This window comes from Aspergillus ruber (genome assembly GCF_000600275.1).
Source record: "Aspergillus ruber CBS 135680 unplaced genomic scaffold scaffold00037, whole genome shotgun sequence".
Taxonomy (NCBI): Eukaryota; Fungi; Ascomycota; class Eurotiomycetes; order Eurotiales; family Aspergillaceae; genus Aspergillus; species Aspergillus ruber.
In genome coordinates this window covers 69,963-86,243 of record NW_024467333.1, presented here as the reverse complement: position 1 = coordinate 86,243, position 16,281 = coordinate 69,963, and the positions used below count along the sequence as shown (strand labels likewise).

Genomic DNA, 16,281 nt, shown 5'->3' with positions numbered 1-16,281 from the left:
AAATTAGACGCCCACGAACAATAATAACGAGAATAAGAGAGGCCAGCAAAAAAAAGTTGTCATCAACTGCCCTCTCAAATTTCTCTCTCTCTCATTCTGACTCTTTTGCCTCATTGCAGTTGTTGGACAATACCTATATATTTGTGTGCTGTTTTACTACGGTCGAGGTCATTCATCGGCCATTTAGCTGGGTTCGCTTTTTTTGTGGATTTTTTTTCTCTTTTTTTACAGCCCACTTTCTCCCCTCACATTATACACCACAACAACCCCAACGTGTATAGTTGAGATCGCGCGATATCAGACACCATGTCTGAAAAGTTGACCCGGTATGGCATTCATCTTATATATATGGATTAGATGGAAGAAACTGACTGGTGTTCTGTCGCTCAGTATTGCTATTGTCAACAGTGACAAGGTTCGCAACCCTTTCCCCCTTCCCTACAACGATGGATTAAGATGGTTGCTAAAAGGAGGTTTTGTCTCATTTAGTGCAAACCGAAGGTACGATTACTGAGCCTAAGTTGTTGAAATACGTGGCAGTGATACTCATTTTGCAGAAATGTCGCCAGGAGTGCAAGAAGTCCTGCCCCGTCGTCCGTACCGGAAAGCTCTGTATTGAAGTGAGCCCCGAATCCAAGATCGCCTTCATTTCCGAACGCCTTTGCATTGGCTGCGGTATCTGTCCCAAGAAATGTCCGTTCGGCGCTATCCATATCATCAACTTGCCTACCAACTTGGAGACCCAGGTTACCCACCGCTACTCGGCCAACAGTTTCAAGCTCCATCGTCTTCCCATGCCCCGTCCCGGTCAGGTTCTCGGTCTCGTTGGAACCAACGGTATCGGAAAAAGTACGGCGTTAAAGATTCTGAGTGGAAAGCTGAAGCCCAACTTGGGACGCTATGAGAACCCTCCGGACTGGGAAGAGATCTTGAAGTACTTCCGTGGTTCTGAGCTGCAGAGTACGTGTTATTTGCTCACATTTGATGGATCAGGACTGTTGCTAATGAAACGCAGACTATTTTACCAAGGTGCTCGAGGACAATCTGAAGGCTGTCGTGAAGCCTCAGTATGTCGACCAGATTCCGAGAGCTGTCAGGGGCCCGGTCAAGGGGGTCAAGGACCTGATCAAAGCTCGAACCCAGATGGACAACTTGGAGCACATTATGGACGTCCTTGGTAATGGTTTTCCTTGCTATTCCGCGGATGGTACAGTCGCTAACATTCACATCTTTTGAATAGAGCTTCACCAGGTTGCTAGCCGTGACATTGACCAGCTCTCTGGAGGAGAACTGCAACGTTTCGCCATTGGTATGGTCTGTGTCCAGAAGGCCGATGTGTAAGACAACCCTTTCACATATCTACTCTGGACGGTCCTAACAATGCTCCAGTTACATGTTTGACGAACCCTCGTCTTACCTCGATGTTAAGCAACGTTTGGCCGCTGCCCGCTCGATCCGTGAATTGCTCCGTCCCGATGACTATGTTATCGTTGTCGAGCACGACTTGTCCGTGCTAGACTATCTCTCCGACTTCATTTGTGTGCTTTACGGAAAGCCCGCGCTTTATGGTGTTGTCACCCTCCCTGCTTCCGTCCGTGAGGGTATCAACATCTTCTTGGATGGTCACATTCCCACCGAGAACTTGCGATTCCGTGAGGATTCCCTCTCTTTCCGTCTCACCGAGGCTGGTGATGATTTCATGGCCGACAGGGGACGTGCATTCACTTACCCCAGCATGACCAAGACCCTGGGTAACTTTAAGCTGCGCATTGATGGCGGTCAGTTTACCGACTCTGAGATTGTTGTCATGATGGGTGAGAACGGAACTGGCAAGACTACTTTCTGTAAGATGCTTGCTGGTGCTGAGAAGCCGGACGGCGATGCTACGATTCCCCGCATGCACATCAGTATGAAGCCCCAGAAGATCACTCCCAAGTTCCAGGGTACCGTGCGTCAGCTTTTCTTCAAGAAAATCAAGGCTTCTTTCTTGTCCCCTCAGTTCCAGACCGATGTCTACAAGCCCCTTAGAATCGACGATTTCATCGACCAGGAAGTCCAGAACCTGTCTGGTGGTGAACTTCAGCGTGTTGCCATTGTCTTGGCACTTGGTATGCCGGCCGATATCTACCTGATTGACGAGCCTAGTGCGTATCTAGACTCCGAGCAGCGTATCATTGCCTCTCGAGTCATCAAACGTTTCATCATGCACGCCAAGAAGACTGCCTTCATTGTCGAGCACGACTTTATCATGGCCACCTACCTTGCTGACCGTGTCATTGTCTTCGACGGCAAACCATCCGTTGACGCTCACGCCAACTCTCCCGAGTCCTTGGTCACTGGCTGCAACAGCTTCCTGCGCAGCTTGGATGTCACCTTCCGTCGTGACCCCAACAGTTACCGTCCCCGTATCAACAAGTACCAGTCCCAGATGGACCAGGAGCAAAAGTTGAACGGTAACTACGTAAGTAGTCTTCTTGCACTCAAAAAGATATTCTATCATAGTTCAAAGACTGACCATTTGATTTATAGTACTTCTTGGAAGAAGAGAGCTGAAAAGGGCATCCCTGGCAAGCATAACCGCGACCACCACCGGCGTGATGGACGCGACACCCACCAGCGACAAGACCGACGTCGTGGTAGACGAAAGAACCTAGTCAATTGTTCCGGCTTTTTCAAGACTTCTGCTGCTCAGAGCAGACGGCGTCGATGTGGTGTGCGCCATTTTGACGGTGGTGAGGCTTGCGCGACGGAGGATGATGGTGATGACGATGACGATGACGATTCTGCGTAGGAGTGGATTGTCTGTCCTCCCTAATTTCCTCGCAGGTTACTGTCAAACAGTCATCTCGATATCGCCCATCCCATCCGACGCCAGCATGTCATTGAGTATTTCAATTTACTTTCTCGGGGAACTCCAGGATAGGAGTTTCCTTAGGGCTTTGTGTTTGTGGGCACCGGAAAATGTTAATTTATGGATTGGGCATTGATCATCGGAGTTTCTTTGGTTTCGCAAAAGCTCAGATGATGTTATGATTTCTTTTAGATGTCTACTAGTGAGGATATAACTAGGAGAGGAAGAGGTCAAACTCAGACAGGTGACCGGCTGCCTTTCGTTTATCCTATTTGAATTTGAGTCGATAATTGCTATTTATTACGTTCCAAGTAACCGGCCATGCATCTATCGTTGATTAATCTTAATACAGTGCAATCTCCGGTGTCAACGTCCCTGAAAGGTACAATTATCATGTGCCCATGTGGCCATTCATATCGTTTCTCTTTCTCCCTCCCCCTTTTTTTTCCCAACTCTCGCTTATTCCTCAAGCGAACATCTTATACTTATTTCTTAAACTGTACATATCAGATCGAACCGAAACGAATCCAAAACTCAATGTTGCTTGACGATAGCACCTGCTATGCGGAAGACGACGAGACCATTTGACAAGACAAAGCCCCGGATTCCTTATGTCAAAAGATGCCAGCTTACTGTCCGGCAACATGTTCCTCCTCCAATACAGCTAGAAACTTTCAAGGGCTGCACCTTTGATAGCCATGAGGAGCGTGGCAAAATGTAGGAATTGCATCCTATTGAATAAGCCTTTAATATCCTCCATTACAAGGGCCATATGCTCATCCAGTCTTGAACTGCAGATTCATGACTCAATGCAAATCGGTAACCGTTAGCATGCTCAACTGGTTGTGATTGAAGTTCTCACGGAAGATTCTTTAATTGAGAACCTTTCACAGGGCCAGCAGGTGGTGGCTAAGCTGTATATTTTTATCTATATGGATGATGATGGATTCTACACCAATCCATTCCTGGTTGCTGATAAAGAGTATACCAATGAAACAGCAGCTTATCAGGCCCTTTCGGGCCTCCAAGGCTCTAAGATTCCTCTGTACTATAGGACTTATTCCCTTGACATCCCTGTTCCTGGGCCGAAGGAAGACAAGCGCAGTGTCCGGCTCATTCTGATTGATTTTATACCGGAGCCGTTCATGCTAGAAGCTGAACCCTGTGGCTTTTCTCAAGAGGCTCGTCAAAAGATTATGAAGTCTAGTTAAATTCGACACATGGGTCTACACATGAGACATGTCCTTTTGTGATTTACATCCAAGAAATATCATGTTGACTGATCGTGGAACTGTCTTTATTGATCTCGGGGATATGTTTCGATAACTCTGATATTCCGGAGATAGTGACCAAGTCATACCAGGCATGTATATCTCACCCCTTCTGTGGTGGCGTGAGGCACAAGACAGAACCTATAGATTCGAAAACTGGATTGAGTGGGACTGGCAACGCTGGCTTGAAGCAAAATTTGGGTATACGGCAGCAACAATCAAGCCAGAGACGCACGAGAGATTTCTTCTGTCTTCCCTAGCCAAGTGTTCCAATAGCCTTCCGTCTCTGTTTTGATGTACTGTCTGTTTATATATTGAATACTTATTCGTTTCCTGATCACACTTCAAAGCATAGACGGGTTTGGATTCAGGTTTAGATGACTATCAATGAAAGATATATTCTATGATGGTTAGGAGAAGTGCTTTGTTTTGCTCTTGTCCTTCATTTATCGCATTTCATTCTGTTACTTTTTGATATTGATATTCCTACGTATATATACTCAGTTATCAAGGATGCGTCAACATATCGATTCTGGGTCTCTTATTTAAATTGTAATAGCTTCTTCGTTCCTTGTAGACCAGTGTACGTTGCTAGGGACCTGATGGGTGACTAGACCAGCAGAATGCTGTGACAACAACTTTCGCAAAACGAAGTGCAATCAAACTACTCTTCCTCCTCAATCTCCCCCTCCTCGCTTCCAGAATGAATAGCCTTGTCATCCACCTTCTTAGCATCCTCAACAGGGCCAGGTGCAGCTGCAGGTGCAGCACTACCGGCATTACTGGCAGGAGTCCGCTCCCTCCGGTCCCTATCCCTACGTGGCCCCCGACTACGTTCACGCTCACGACTAGGATCCCGCCGAAAACGCTTCACAGACCGACTTGCCATACTCTCTGAGTCGCTGTCGCGTCTGCGCCGCCGCTCGTTCGTGCTGGGCGTATCACCACCGTAGTCGAGTTCATCACGGCTGCCGCGCGGGTCACCGCGGGTGCGGTAGAGTCGCTCACGCTCTTCTTCACGGTCACGACGTTCACGCTCGTAGTGGCTAATGGGCCGGGCGCTGCGTTCGCGGTCCCAGTCGCGTTCGCGTTCGCGATCTCGTTCTTCACGATCACGTCCACGCTCGCGGTCCCGTTCGCGGTAGCGCTCCCTGTCACGGTCTCGTTCACGATCGCGATCTTCACGTTTGTCGCGGCTGGGTGAGAAACCACTGACTTTGCGGTAGGAGCGTTCACGGTCTGCTTGGGCTTTGCGGCGATCTGCTTCGTAGGCGTCTGGTTCGGGGGTGCGACTGACGCGGCTGGGGGCACCGCGTCTTTCGCCACGGTATCGATGGTCGCGGTCGTAGTCTCGACGGCCGCCGCGTTCACGATCTCGAGAACGGTCACGGTCCACATCCTCTTCCTTTTCTTTCAGGCGACGGATGACCTTGTCGAATGCGGCTTGGCGGAGTTCGTCGCTTTCAATTGCCTTGTATTCTTCGAGTCTTTCAACCCTAGATTGAACTTGGTCCCAGGTATCAGTGGCCCGGACAGGAGGATCCAGATGCTTGATCCGGGACCGCAGTGCGTCGACGGCCCGTCGTTGATGGCGGTCTGCAGCATGCTTTTCTTCCTCGTTTCGCCGGAGAGCCTTCTCCTGGACACGCTGGAAGATGAGTTGCAGAATGTCCGCGTCAATGTTTGCAGTCCGACGGTCGGAAAGCATGACGGAGTTGAATTCTTCGAAGGAGGTTTTGGGTGCGACTTCGAAGCGTTTATCCTGAAGTAGTGAGTCAGATAAAATGTCATACGAGCTTGGATAGGTTTACCCACATCAAGCACATCCAAAACATCGTTCCGCGGGCCACGTAGCGAACGCTCCTCTTCCTCCAAGACATCCCAGAAGAGCTCCAATGGAGAAGATCCTGCATTACCGAGCATTCCTATGTATCGAGGATCTTCTTGGATCAAGGGACGGACAGTCATCCATTTGCTACCGGCCTTTATTTTGCCCTGAGACCGCAGCTCCTTCAACAGCTCAATGTACTGTTCACGGGCATGGCGCTCCTTCCTTTGCTTCACAGCCTTGTTCTGCTGACGCGCATCATTGAATGCTCGTTCGAGAGCCTTAATATGGTTCTCAAAGGCCGTCAACATGTCAGACTTGCTTAGGGACTTGAACTTAGCATCACTTTGGACTGTCTCATTAGACTGGATGATGGACTGAGCCTCAGACCAGCGAGTGTAGGGCTCCAAATCCAGAGACTTCATGATATTCACCAGCTCATCCATGGCGGCCTTTCGCTTAAGGGCTTCCTGTTCAACGTGCACCTTTCTAAGCTCGGTAACGTACTCCTCAAAGAGCTGTCGCCTCTCATTATCATCGTTCGTAGACCGGAAAATAGTCTCACCCTCAATGATTGGTCGGATGGTCCTCCAACGACTATAGTATTTGATTTCAGGATGCCGTTTCAGCATGGTATTGAAATCTGCTCTGAGCTTAGCGAATCTTTCTTTCGCTCGGTCTTTTTCCTGCATGCGAACCTCGACCGCGTATTTCTCAAAGGCTGTTTTGCGGTCTCTTGGGTCTTTGAGGGCACGGTACTGCGGATCCTTGATGATAGCACGCATTGTCTGTTCCCAGGACCAATCGGGCTGGACATTATGACGTCTGAGCATTTTCATGAACGCTCCCTCCGCTTCATCGAACGAATTATATTCCGGTTCCACCTGCGCGCCTAACACAGGGGCAACTGCTGCCATTCCATTCGTATCCGGCGCACCATAGCCGCCCCGTCGGTCACCGAATCCTCGACCATAGTCGTCGCGCTCTCGCTGCTGTGGATAGGAAGGGAACGAATTGGCTCCGCCTGCGACAAACGTAGGGCCCCTACAGTCTTTCGGTTAGCATCACTATCGTCTCCTCCGAAATAGAATTGAAACTTACGCTGAGGGCGGAGGTTGAGACGCTTGAGCCTGCGCAAGAGCTTCTTTGTAAACATCCGGCATATCCCAAGTGCTTTGCTTGGTTTCCGAGTGGTACCAGTATTTTCGCCCGTTATCAAGAGTCTGTTCTTTCCATGGTTGATTCGCCAGCGCGCGCTGTAAAAAAAGCAAAAATTATCAACAATGCGCACTGAATACAAAGACAAACCAGCAAAAGTACAAACCTCAACGGGAGCCATCAGCTCAACAGGCTTCTGCCACTGCGTCGCTTGCGTCTGGACATTGTAGTAATAGACTCTCCCATCGGCCTTGTTGCGAGCCTCCTGCCATAAGGAGGCCGGCCCCGATGGGGCATTCATCGGGTTCATAATGCGCTGTCGCGATTAAATCCGGGAAATAAACACCGGTAGGTCGAACAGCAGCAAAAGTGAAGCTTGAAGCTGTTCGGAGAAACCGTTACTCTGCCAAGATCATTTGCATTGTTTGTATTGTTTGCACCGTTTTGTACATAACAACCGCCGCGGAACTGTATCAACAACCAACAACTACTGAACACTAGACCCTCATTCTTCCTCTCAAATAACAGCTAATATCTGGAGCTCAGTTTGCTCTGGATTACCTACGAATCAACTATTATACCTTTTTTCGCATTTATGTGGTAGGCACATTGCGCTCTTATCGCAATGCCGAGCCTCGAGGTTCCAGGGGAATTCCTACGACATGCCGTTTTAGACACGGTTGTGCCTAATGCTGATGATATTGATCTGGAAGCTGCATTGACGTCTGCCCTGGAGGCCGGTGCAGATGATCTGACGGATGTCCTATCATATATTCCCCAGCGTTCTGTTGTGTTCTTTGGTATGTACCGAATTGAAACCCCCAGACCGAACTCCGTCTCTTACTCATCTGCAGTAATATAGATGAATTCTGCAACGCTCGCGTCGTCCTGAGATTATCCAATTGCTCGGAAGAAAGCCTAAAACAACACTTGCAACATCTTGAAGTTCGGCTTGATACGTTTGCGATTGATCCTGCCGAATCTGTTGCGGATAACCCGACACCGACAAGAGACTTGATATTTTCGAGGGCCGTGAGCGGGAAGGATGAAGACCCTTTGGTGGTTTATAATGAGTTTGAGGGAGATAATGGACGTGGAAATCACGTATATGTGATTTGGGGTGTTCCAGCGTTTCTCAGTAAGGACAAATATCTTGGGTTTGAGTATATGACTTCCATGCTGATGGTATACAAGAGCGTCCTCGTATTCGCATCCAACACCCATCCCTCCTTTTCATCGCATCTGCTAGTCTGAACCCGACGGAGGGCCGACAGAGTGAATCCCGGGATGATGACTATCTCCCGTCTCTGGTTCCTGCGTCGACCAATATCCTACAGCCCTTGTCGACGGATAGGACCTTCCGCCGTACAGACCCATTCCTTCCTGCGTCGAGGCTCTTACGAGTCGTGCCGGCAACTTACAGCGAGGACCCGATTTATAATGTTCAACAACAATCTGGACATCCGATTCGCGTTGTCCCCGCGACTGGTGCGAGAATACGTTACTCGCGACTAAATTCGTACTCTGGTCGCCCCACTACAGTTGCAAGTCTCGATTTCGAAGTGACTCCATTTATAAACTGCGATGTCACGTTCAACAAGGCAGAGTTGAGCCTCTCTGATGGTACGATTGAAACATTGTCCGATGTCCAGGGACTCAAACCACCTATAACATGTCGTCCGAGAGATGATGTTACCCTGGTGTACAAACTAACTCCCGAGTACGGCCCTGATTCTAATCCCTCGACGACTGTAATGGTCAGCACCTTAGACATCTCTCTAGAAGCAGTAATTAACCTGGCGGAGAACTGTCAACCACGGATCGCCATGCGATGGAGAACAAACGTGGATTTCTCCATGGCGCTTAACCCGATGTTTGGTGGGCCCAGTCAAGCCTTGCAGCGAAACAACCGCCCAACGAGTCTCCCCATGACGCCGACCCAAAACAGTGGGAACCCTCCTTCCAACCGGAGCTCTTTCAGAGAACGTGCCTATTCCGTGACAGACGTGGGGGTGACCATTTCGTTCTCTGGTCCGGTTAGCGTAGAAGTTGGAAAGCCATTTTCTTGGGGAGTCTTTGTTGTCAACCGATCGACCATGCCTCGGAAATTCGCTATGGTGGCCATTCCACGAAGGAAACGGACAGACCTACGGGGACATGTTGCTCGACCATCGTCTTCGTCCATGTCGAATCGCAGCAAGGAGAACCAGGTGGCAGAAGCAGTGACGGATGACAACATCGTCCATGCGATGCAGAAAAGCGCATCTGGGCAGGAAGCTGAATTGGTTTGTTTAAGCACCGACGTCCGAGTTGGGTAAGTTTCCCGCCTCTCTCTTGTCGCTGTCGCGCATCGGTCTAACATTGATTCAGTCCACTTTTGCCCGGAACGTGTCATTCAACCGAATTGAAGCTGCTTCCGTTATCTGTCGGATCACTCTACTTGGAGGCTGTGCGACTGGTCGACGTCAACACAAACGAAACTACAGATATCAGAGACCTTCCGGACATTGTAGCCACTGATCGGAAGGGACCTTCATAGTGTTACTCTTGTTAACGGACTTGTCGATGTATAGCTTGCATGAGTCCATGATATCCAAGGAATAGTACATAATAAAGATTATCTTCGACGATTTTCGGTGCACCTAGGTCATACCTACTTATGTATACAACATTCACCAGTATTAGCAGCTCACTGCGTATCTATAGGTTGTGATGTTTCCCTGCGCAATGAATGCAGTCATAAATAACATTGAAGAATGTAAGCAACCCGAGCAACTAAATCAATCGATCTACTTATCCACCTTGCTGTCGCCATTATCATCAGTGTCCATCTGGCCCACGCTTTGGACTTCAACGCCAGTTGCTTCACTAACAGTTGACTTCCGGGTCAACGTGGAAGACAGCGTGGCGAGATGAGAAGCTTTCTCGAGGATATTGAGCAAGAGAACAATCTTCTTCTTGTCGACGTGCCAGCCTAGAGTGAACCACGAGATCTAGCTATGTTAGCATTAGCACGTTACTCATCCCATTGCAGTATCATCTTATTCGCGACCCATGATCAATACAGAGCAACTTCCAATTCTCGCCATTCGTCCAGATGCCGTATACAGGCGCATCCGGTTCATTGGCCCTCCTCCTGGCATTGTGGATAATTGCTAATAAATTGTGTGTTATGTCAGTTTCCGGTCAAGAAGTGTCATTGGGATCTTTTAGTACTTATACCTACCCATAACCATTTCCAATCAACTAGGGCTCAGTGAAGTATGTGGAATACCTCTTCGTTTCGACCACGACGGAATTTGTCTCTGCATCTGTGAGCTACCGTACCATATGGAGTAGTATTTCTTTTCAGTTCATACGGCCGGTCCGTTTCCATGCCCGTCTCTATTTTTGCATGCTGACGTGCGTCTCGCTTTAGAAACCGAAGCGAGTTGGGGCTCTGTTGAGAGCCCTTGGTGACGAAGAATCCTTCTAGTCTATCCTGCTTCATCTAATTATATTTTCTGCCGGCTACTATTAGAATAATAGCAAGGTCGACTCGAGGGCACAAAGAGGGTTCGTTTGTGGCGAGCCGTGTAGGCTTGAAGGACGCAGTCTGAATAATGTAACGCGATGTTCACTCACCATCAAATTTCTGATGAGCTTGACAAGGCTCATAGGTTTCCTAGAATAAAAAAAAAATGCGCCTTAAGCTCTTCTTCTTCATCAAGCCGTAGCTTGAGGACATTCAAAAATTTGTTCATCAATCTACTGCTGATTGGGACTTCTTGGAATATATAAATACTCAAGATTCATCGCTATTTGGTCAATTAACTTCAGACGAAGCAAAAAGCGGAAGGATGAAGGTTAGGTCGAGATAGAGGAAAAGGGTATCGGGATGAGTGAAAGAGATGGAAGGACAAATGGTTCATTTCCCCTAAGGCTAGACATTTTTCGGCCTCTTTTGGGAGTGAAAATAGAACTGCGGCTGAAGCCAATCCGTACACAAGTTAACGACGTTGGGGGGGGATGACACAGGAGGAAAAGAAAAACAACAACACGAGAGCAAATTTGATCATACTTGTACTACTCACCTATGTCTTATAATTTCAAGCATGTGAGGGCACAGAATTAAGCCCAAACAAAGAAACGATCCCACTCAATCAAGTAGACTTTCATTCATTGTCGGTTCTTGGCATGTCTGAGAAACCTCGAGCTGTCGAGCCCTTCCCATCGACGACAGCAACCACATTCAACAGAGCAGTGCGAGAGCTCAATATTTCCTAATGTCAGCTGTTGACTAACATACTTGGTCGGGGCTTGTGACAGCATCCACACCCACAACCACAGCACCCAAGACGGAGCCGGCAATTCTATCGCTCTTGCTCCCATCTTTCCTCAACTGGTATGCTTTGAAGCTCCAATTTCCACGGCTCATTGTCCAATCTTCTTTAACTAAGGGTTAGCATGTTGGATCTGGTCGTTGGCTGTTTCCAATGAACTCCAGTTATCTAGGTTCAGAATATTATCCCGTCCCTTCGGATTTTCCAAAGCATCCTTCTCGTCGATGAGACGTAGCCTGTGCTGGATGGTTTCATTCAACTCTTCTCTGCTGCGAAAACACGACTTTATTGAATCTATTTACTTTCCCTGCTCCTCTGCTGGAGTACATGCTTTGTTGGTAGTTCGTAGCGACTTAAGCAGCCTCCTGAATCCTCGATTTTGAAGAAAGTGTTCAATTTCAAATAGGGAATCTATTGACCATCACTTGAGATGTATAACAAGTAACACTGCGCCAATTGACAAAAAAACGTTCCTCGCTTCCCACATGGTTGAGGGTGTTGTTATCAAGTGCAGGTCAAGCACTATTCATAAGATGAAAAAGAGAGCAATGCTATCAACCACTCGTCATAATTGTCCGTAAATAGTCCATTCCCGTCCTACTAGTCCTATCCTCTACGTATCAACAGCTCTGTAGATGCCAAATAGTAGTAGTAGTTGCTATTTGACGTCGGATGTGTTTGTAGATGCCAATGTCACAGCATCAAGAAGAAGAAGGTAGGGTTGAGCATCAACTGATATCATGTGATCTATGTACTGTGATTGGCTGCTCTGGCGCCCGCTTATCGCGCGATCGGAATCCCCATGTGTCCTCCAGAGGGAGACTCGGATAACACTGTGATCTTCGATGGAAACTCCACACTTGACATTTTGTGACGTTTGTATAGTTACCGTGTGCCATTTATCTTTACTCTGGACGTTGAGGACGCTCAGCGCTTACTTGTTGCGACCGGCTGTTATTCTCTTAGTTCTCGCTGCCTTCTTTCCCCTTACCCTGTTCTTTGCGTCATACTGAGGCCTGGTCCACCGATTCTGCCTTGCCTCCCCCATTCTTTTGGCTTTGGAATCAGGTGTCGTTCTTCTGCGCTTCCTTTCTTTTATTTATTGCCCCTTTCCTTCGTTCTTCCAACATGCTCTCATTTGCGCGACGCCGGTTTTTGGATGGACTAGATAGGAGGTATATTTATGGTCGTGTGGTATGTATTAACTATGTTTCTCCACACCATGGCGATTTAGAACGACTCGGAATCCATAAACTCTTCTACTTCCTTCCACAGAACACTAGAAGTCAGTATACTGACTATGTACTCCTATCTTCTAACCTCCAGCCCTTACTTCACGCTATAATTTTTCTAATTGAGATGGTGATCGCCGCGCGGCTGGCAGCCAAATTCAACTCCTATTATGCGGAGAGGCCGGGTAAGATGACTGCTCGACTATAACACTTGGACACTCAACTAATATGATAACTCATTCAAGTGTTGACTACTATGGTCACCAACGCTGTAAGAATCCTTGCCGTTGAAATCAGACGAATTCGTCAATGAATACTGAATAATGTTCCTAGGTGCTTGGTGGAGTCGCAGACACCGTTGCACAGTTGATCTCGGGCTACAGATCCCAAGTACCAACTAGAGAAGAAACAGACAGCGATCTGATCTCGATCGAGATTCATGAGCTCGATAAGAGAAAGCCACCTGCTGTGGGAGAATTGGACTTTGCGAGCAATCGGCCACCACCATTTGACTTTGAGAGGCTTACCCGCTTCATGTCCTATGGTTTCTTCATGGCACCCATCCAGTTCCAGTGGTTTGGGCTTCTGTCGCGAACATTTCCACTCACAAAAAAAAACCCGACTATACCGGCTCTGAAACGGGTCGCGGCGGACCAGTTTCTATTTGCGCCGTTCGGTACGAATCCATTACACATGTGAATCTGCCATACTAAGCATTGCTAACTCCATCGTGCTAGGTCTGGTGTGTTTCTTCACTTATATGACTATTACGGAAGGTGGTGGTCGACGGGCCCTGGCTCGCAAATTTCAGGATGTATACATCCCGACTCTCAAAGCCAACTTTCTCATCTGGCCTGCAGTTCAGGTTCTAAACTTCCGGGTCGTACCTATCCAGTTCCAAATTGTAAGTTGACTCGAAATTCACAGGACTGTGTGCACATATCACTGACCCCTCGCAGCCCTTTGTATCCGTGATAGGTATTGCCTGGACCGCATACCTTTCTTTGACCAACTCTGCCGAGGAAGAGTAGAGAACTCCTATCTCGACGTTCACAGCAAACTTATTGATTAACGCTTACATTTATTCCTATGTTTGTATCTTTCGTTCGTTTTGTTTTTATTTTTTTTTATTTTTTTTTTTTTCTGTTGGTTTGTTTCTGCAGGTCTTTTATTTTTATCGAGGCACAGGCGTTATATATATTTCTGGTGTGTTCGGTTTGCTATAGTGTATCAAAAGGATTCTTCCATTTTCTCTTATTTCGTGTCGGTTATCTTTAGAGTCAAATTCATAAATTGACCTCTGATTTGGAGTTGGATGAATACTCAAAAAACCTGGAATTCAATGGGGTATCCTAGATGAACATTGTGGAAATGTGGTATAGTATAAAATTATTTGCTATTACCTCAACAGTTGGGTCGGTAGCTCAGTGGTAGAGCATCAGATTGCAATGTGCCAATAAGTAGCCAATTATCTGGTGGTCGCGAGTTCGATCCTCGCCCGGCCCTTTTTTGTCCCTTTATTTTATTTTATTTTTTTTTGGCTCTCCCACATTCCGGAACCTTTTCTTCTCATACAAGAAAATACGAAAATCCCACGGCTGTTGATAATTCCCTTACACCATGTGTTTATTTTATTCTCCCGAGGCTCGAGAACAACCCCGGACTATTCCGTCATGGATTGTAGGGACACTGATGTCAGTTCCGCATAAGCCCGATAGGCCTCCCACGCATTACAGAGCAGTGCCTAATACAGTATTATTATTATTGTCCGCATTCGACTCTCTCACCGGAAGCCCCACCGATGCTACAGAGGACCCCGCCGCTGAACCGACGTTGTTTCTATCAGGTTCACCGCGAGCATTCTCCTGGGTATTAATTCTTGTCTGATTCCTCTCTTCTTCTTTCTCCTACATTTATTCCATAAAAAGGTATTTCACACGTTACTTTCTATACTGACTTGTGACACACTGACAACCAAATCATAGTTAATCATGTCTCTCAGCAACAAGCTCCCCATCACAGACGTTGACCTCAAGGACAAGCGCGTCCTCATCCGGGTAAGTTTTCTGTTGGAAATAATCCTCAAGGACAGATCAATGCTAACAATAGATCGCTAGGTCGACTTCAACGTCCCCCTCGATGCCGACAAGAAGATCACCAACAACCAGCGTATCGTCGGTGCCCTCCCCACCATCAAATACGCAGTTGAGAATGGCGCCAAGGCCGTCATCCTTATGTCCCACCTCGGCCGTCCTGACGGCAAGGTCAACCCCAAGTACAGTCTGAAGCCCGTTGTCCCTGAGCTTGAGAAGCTCTTGGGCCGCAGCGTTGTCTTCGCTGAGGACTCCGTTGGCAAGGAGACCGAGGAGACTGTCAACAAGGCCTCCGGTGGTCAGATCGTTCTGCTTGAGAACCTCCGTTTCCACGCCGAGGAGGAGGGTAGCTCGAAGGACGAGCAAGGCAACAAGGTCAAGGCCGACAAGGAGAAGGTCTCTGAGTTCCGCAAGGGATTGACTGCTCTCGGTGACGTTTACATCAGTAAGTTTCGATTCAGGGTCGATCTAACCTAGGAGGTTGCTAATGTTTTGCAGACGACGCTTTCGGTACCGCTCACCGTGCTCACAGCTCCATGGTCGGTGTTGACCTTCCCCAGAAGGCTTCGGGCTTCCTAGTCAAGAAGGAGCTTGACTACTTCGCTACTGCTCTGGAGAAGCCTCAGCGCCCCTTCCTTGCCATCCTTGGTGGTGCCAAGGTCTCCGACAAGATTCAGCTGATCGACAACCTGCTCCCCAAGGTCAACAGCCTCATCATCACCGGTGCCATGGCTTTCACCTTCAAGAAAACCCTTGAGGGCGTCAAGATCGGAAACTCCCTCTTCGACGAGGCCGGTAGCAAGATCGTCGGCGAGATCACCGAGAAGGCCAAGAAACACAACGTTGAGATCGTCCTCCCCGTCGACTACGTCACGGCCGACAAGTTCGCCGCCGATGCGAAGACTGGCTATGCCACCGACGCCGACGGCATCCCCGACGGCTACATGGGTCTCGACGTTGGCGAGAAGAGTGTCGAGCTATATAAGAAGACCATTGCTGCTGCTAAGACCATCCTGTGGAACGGTCCCCCCGGTGTCTTCGAACTGGAGCCTTTCGCCAACGCTACCAAGAAGACTCTCGACGCTGCTGTCGCTGCTGCTCAGGCCGGAACCATCGTCATCATCGGCGGTGGTGACACTGCCACCGTCGCTGCCAAGTACGGTGCTGAGGAGAAGCTGAGCCACGTCTCCACTGGTGGCGGTGCTTCGCTGGAGCTCTTGGAAGGCAAGGACCTGCCTGGTGTTGCTGCCCTGTCGAGTAAGTAAATGAGTACCCTGTAAGAAGGGTTTTTGGAAATCTACCTGGCTATTTAACCAGTCCTGTTTTGGCATAAGTTATATACCCCCAAACGGGGGATGATGGTTCATGAATGTAATGTACAAGAAAATTCAGAATAATTAAACGGAACTACAAAAACATTTGAAATGGGATTCTAATACAGGGTGATATTAGAAGCGGGCCCCAAGCTTTGAGCTTGATACGATGTCAACCTTATCCCATAGATCAGCATATAACGAATAATCAGC

The 16,281-nt window shown here is 48.2% G+C and overlaps 8 protein-coding genes and 1 non-coding gene across 9 annotated transcripts; 6 read left to right on the top strand and 3 right to left on the bottom strand.

Moving 5' to 3' along the window:
• Nucleotides 1-556: 556 nt before the first annotated feature.
• Nucleotides 557-709, bottom strand: EURHEDRAFT_421952 (uncharacterized protein; the record flags this gene model as incomplete). The annotated part of the gene is made up of 1 exon (XM_040783350.1): nucleotides 557-709. A coding segment is annotated over one exon (153 nt), but the record flags the coding sequence as incomplete, so codon positions are not given.
• A 255-nt stretch (nucleotides 710-964) lies between these two features.
• Nucleotides 965-2,653, top strand: EURHEDRAFT_249453 (ABC transporter family protein). Its single transcript, XM_040778098.1, has 4 exons — nucleotides 965-1,177; nucleotides 1,241-1,337; nucleotides 1,390-2,461; nucleotides 2,530-2,653. Exons 1-4 carry the CDS (start codon nucleotides 1,144-1,146, stop codon nucleotides 2,551-2,553), a joined length of 1,227 nt encoding a protein of 408 aa, XP_040634890.1. The 5' UTR covers nucleotides 965-1,143; the 3' UTR covers nucleotides 2,554-2,653.
• Nucleotides 2,654-3,652: 999 nt separating this feature from the next.
• On the top strand, nucleotides 3,653-4,504 carry EURHEDRAFT_547143 (uncharacterized protein; the record flags this gene model as incomplete). The annotated part of the gene is made up of 4 exons (XM_040787470.1): nucleotides 3,653-3,670; nucleotides 3,745-4,057; nucleotides 4,089-4,167; nucleotides 4,198-4,504. The coding sequence occupies 4 exons, from the start codon at nucleotides 3,653-3,655 to the stop codon at nucleotides 4,415-4,417; spliced, it is 630 nt and encodes a 209-aa protein (XP_040634889.1). The 3' UTR covers nucleotides 4,418-4,504.
• A 282-nt stretch (nucleotides 4,505-4,786) lies between these two features.
• EURHEDRAFT_465369 (snoRNA-splicing protein PRP40) lies at nucleotides 4,787-7,418 on the bottom strand (the record flags this gene model as incomplete). Its single annotated transcript, XM_040785019.1, has 4 exons — nucleotides 4,787-5,884; nucleotides 5,938-6,994; nucleotides 7,052-7,206; nucleotides 7,275-7,418. 4 exons carry the CDS (start codon nucleotides 7,416-7,418, stop codon nucleotides 4,787-4,789), a joined length of 2,454 nt encoding a protein of 817 aa, XP_040634888.1.
• A 315-nt stretch (nucleotides 7,419-7,733) lies between these two features.
• On the top strand, nucleotides 7,734-9,647 carry EURHEDRAFT_381250 (TRAPP trafficking subunit Trs65 domain-containing protein; the record flags this gene model as incomplete). The annotated part of the gene is made up of 4 exons (XM_040779392.1): nucleotides 7,734-7,908; nucleotides 7,971-8,246; nucleotides 8,303-9,422; nucleotides 9,479-9,647. The coding sequence occupies 4 exons, from the start codon at nucleotides 7,734-7,736 to the stop codon at nucleotides 9,645-9,647; spliced, it is 1,740 nt and encodes a 579-aa protein (XP_040634887.1).
• A 250-nt stretch (nucleotides 9,648-9,897) lies between these two features.
• On the bottom strand, nucleotides 9,898-11,525 carry EURHEDRAFT_381249 (uncharacterized protein; the record flags this gene model as incomplete). Its single annotated transcript, XM_040779391.1, has 2 exons — nucleotides 9,898-10,101; nucleotides 11,397-11,525. 2 exons carry the CDS (start codon nucleotides 11,523-11,525, stop codon nucleotides 9,898-9,900), a joined length of 333 nt encoding a protein of 110 aa, XP_040634886.1.
• Nucleotides 11,526-12,260: 735 nt separating this feature from the next.
• Nucleotides 12,261-14,173, top strand: EURHEDRAFT_416640 (Mpv17/PMP22 family protein). Its single transcript, XM_040783011.1, is given in 7 exon segments — nucleotides 12,261-12,624; nucleotides 12,757-12,847; nucleotides 12,908-12,933; nucleotides 12,996-13,338; nucleotides 13,400-13,566; nucleotides 13,622-13,767; nucleotides 13,780-14,173. The coding sequence occupies 6 exon segments, from the start codon at nucleotides 12,559-12,561 to the stop codon at nucleotides 13,691-13,693; spliced, it is 765 nt and encodes a 254-aa protein (XP_040634885.1). The 5' UTR covers nucleotides 12,261-12,558; the 3' UTR covers nucleotides 13,694-13,767; nucleotides 13,780-14,173.
• EURHEDRAFT_t148 lies at nucleotides 14,076-14,168 on the top strand. The gene has a single exon. It is a non-coding gene; the product is annotated as a tRNA-Cys (tRNA).
• A 480-nt stretch (nucleotides 14,174-14,653) lies between the features above and the next one.
• Nucleotides 14,654-16,020, top strand: pgkA (phosphoglycerate kinase pgkA; the record flags this gene model as incomplete). Its single annotated transcript, XM_040780448.1, has 3 exons — nucleotides 14,654-14,719; nucleotides 14,780-15,200; nucleotides 15,254-16,020. 3 exons carry the CDS (start codon nucleotides 14,654-14,656, stop codon nucleotides 16,018-16,020), a joined length of 1,254 nt encoding a protein of 417 aa, XP_040634884.1.
• Nucleotides 16,021-16,281: the final 261 nt, after the last annotated feature.

What these genes read in the sequence shown, in the direction of transcription:
- EURHEDRAFT_249453 (XM_040778098.1), top strand. Translation starts at nt 1,144, where the DNA reads ATGGACAACTTGGAGCACATTATGGACGTCCTTG. An exon ending in TGTGTCCAGAAGGCCGATGT is followed by an intron (nt 1,338 to 1,389) that starts GTAAGACAACCC and finishes ACAATGCTCCAG; the next exon opens with TTACATGTTTGACGAACCCT. An exon ending in AAAAGTTGAACGGTAACTAC is followed by an intron (nt 2,462 to 2,529) that starts GTAAGTAGTCTT and finishes TTTGATTTATAG; the next exon opens with TACTTCTTGGAAGAAGAGAG.
- EURHEDRAFT_416640 (XM_040783011.1), top strand. Translation starts at nt 12,559, where the DNA reads ATGCTCTCATTTGCGCGACGCCGGTTTTTGGATGGACTAGATAGGAGG. An exon ending in GTTTCTATTTGCGCCGTTCG is followed by an intron (nt 13,339 to 13,399) that starts GTACGAATCCAT and finishes CCATCGTGCTAG; the next exon opens with GTCTGGTGTGTTTCTTCACT. An exon ending in TACCTATCCAGTTCCAAATT is followed by an intron (nt 13,567 to 13,621) that starts GTAAGTTGACTC and finishes GACCCCTCGCAG; the next exon opens with CCCTTTGTATCCGTGATAGG.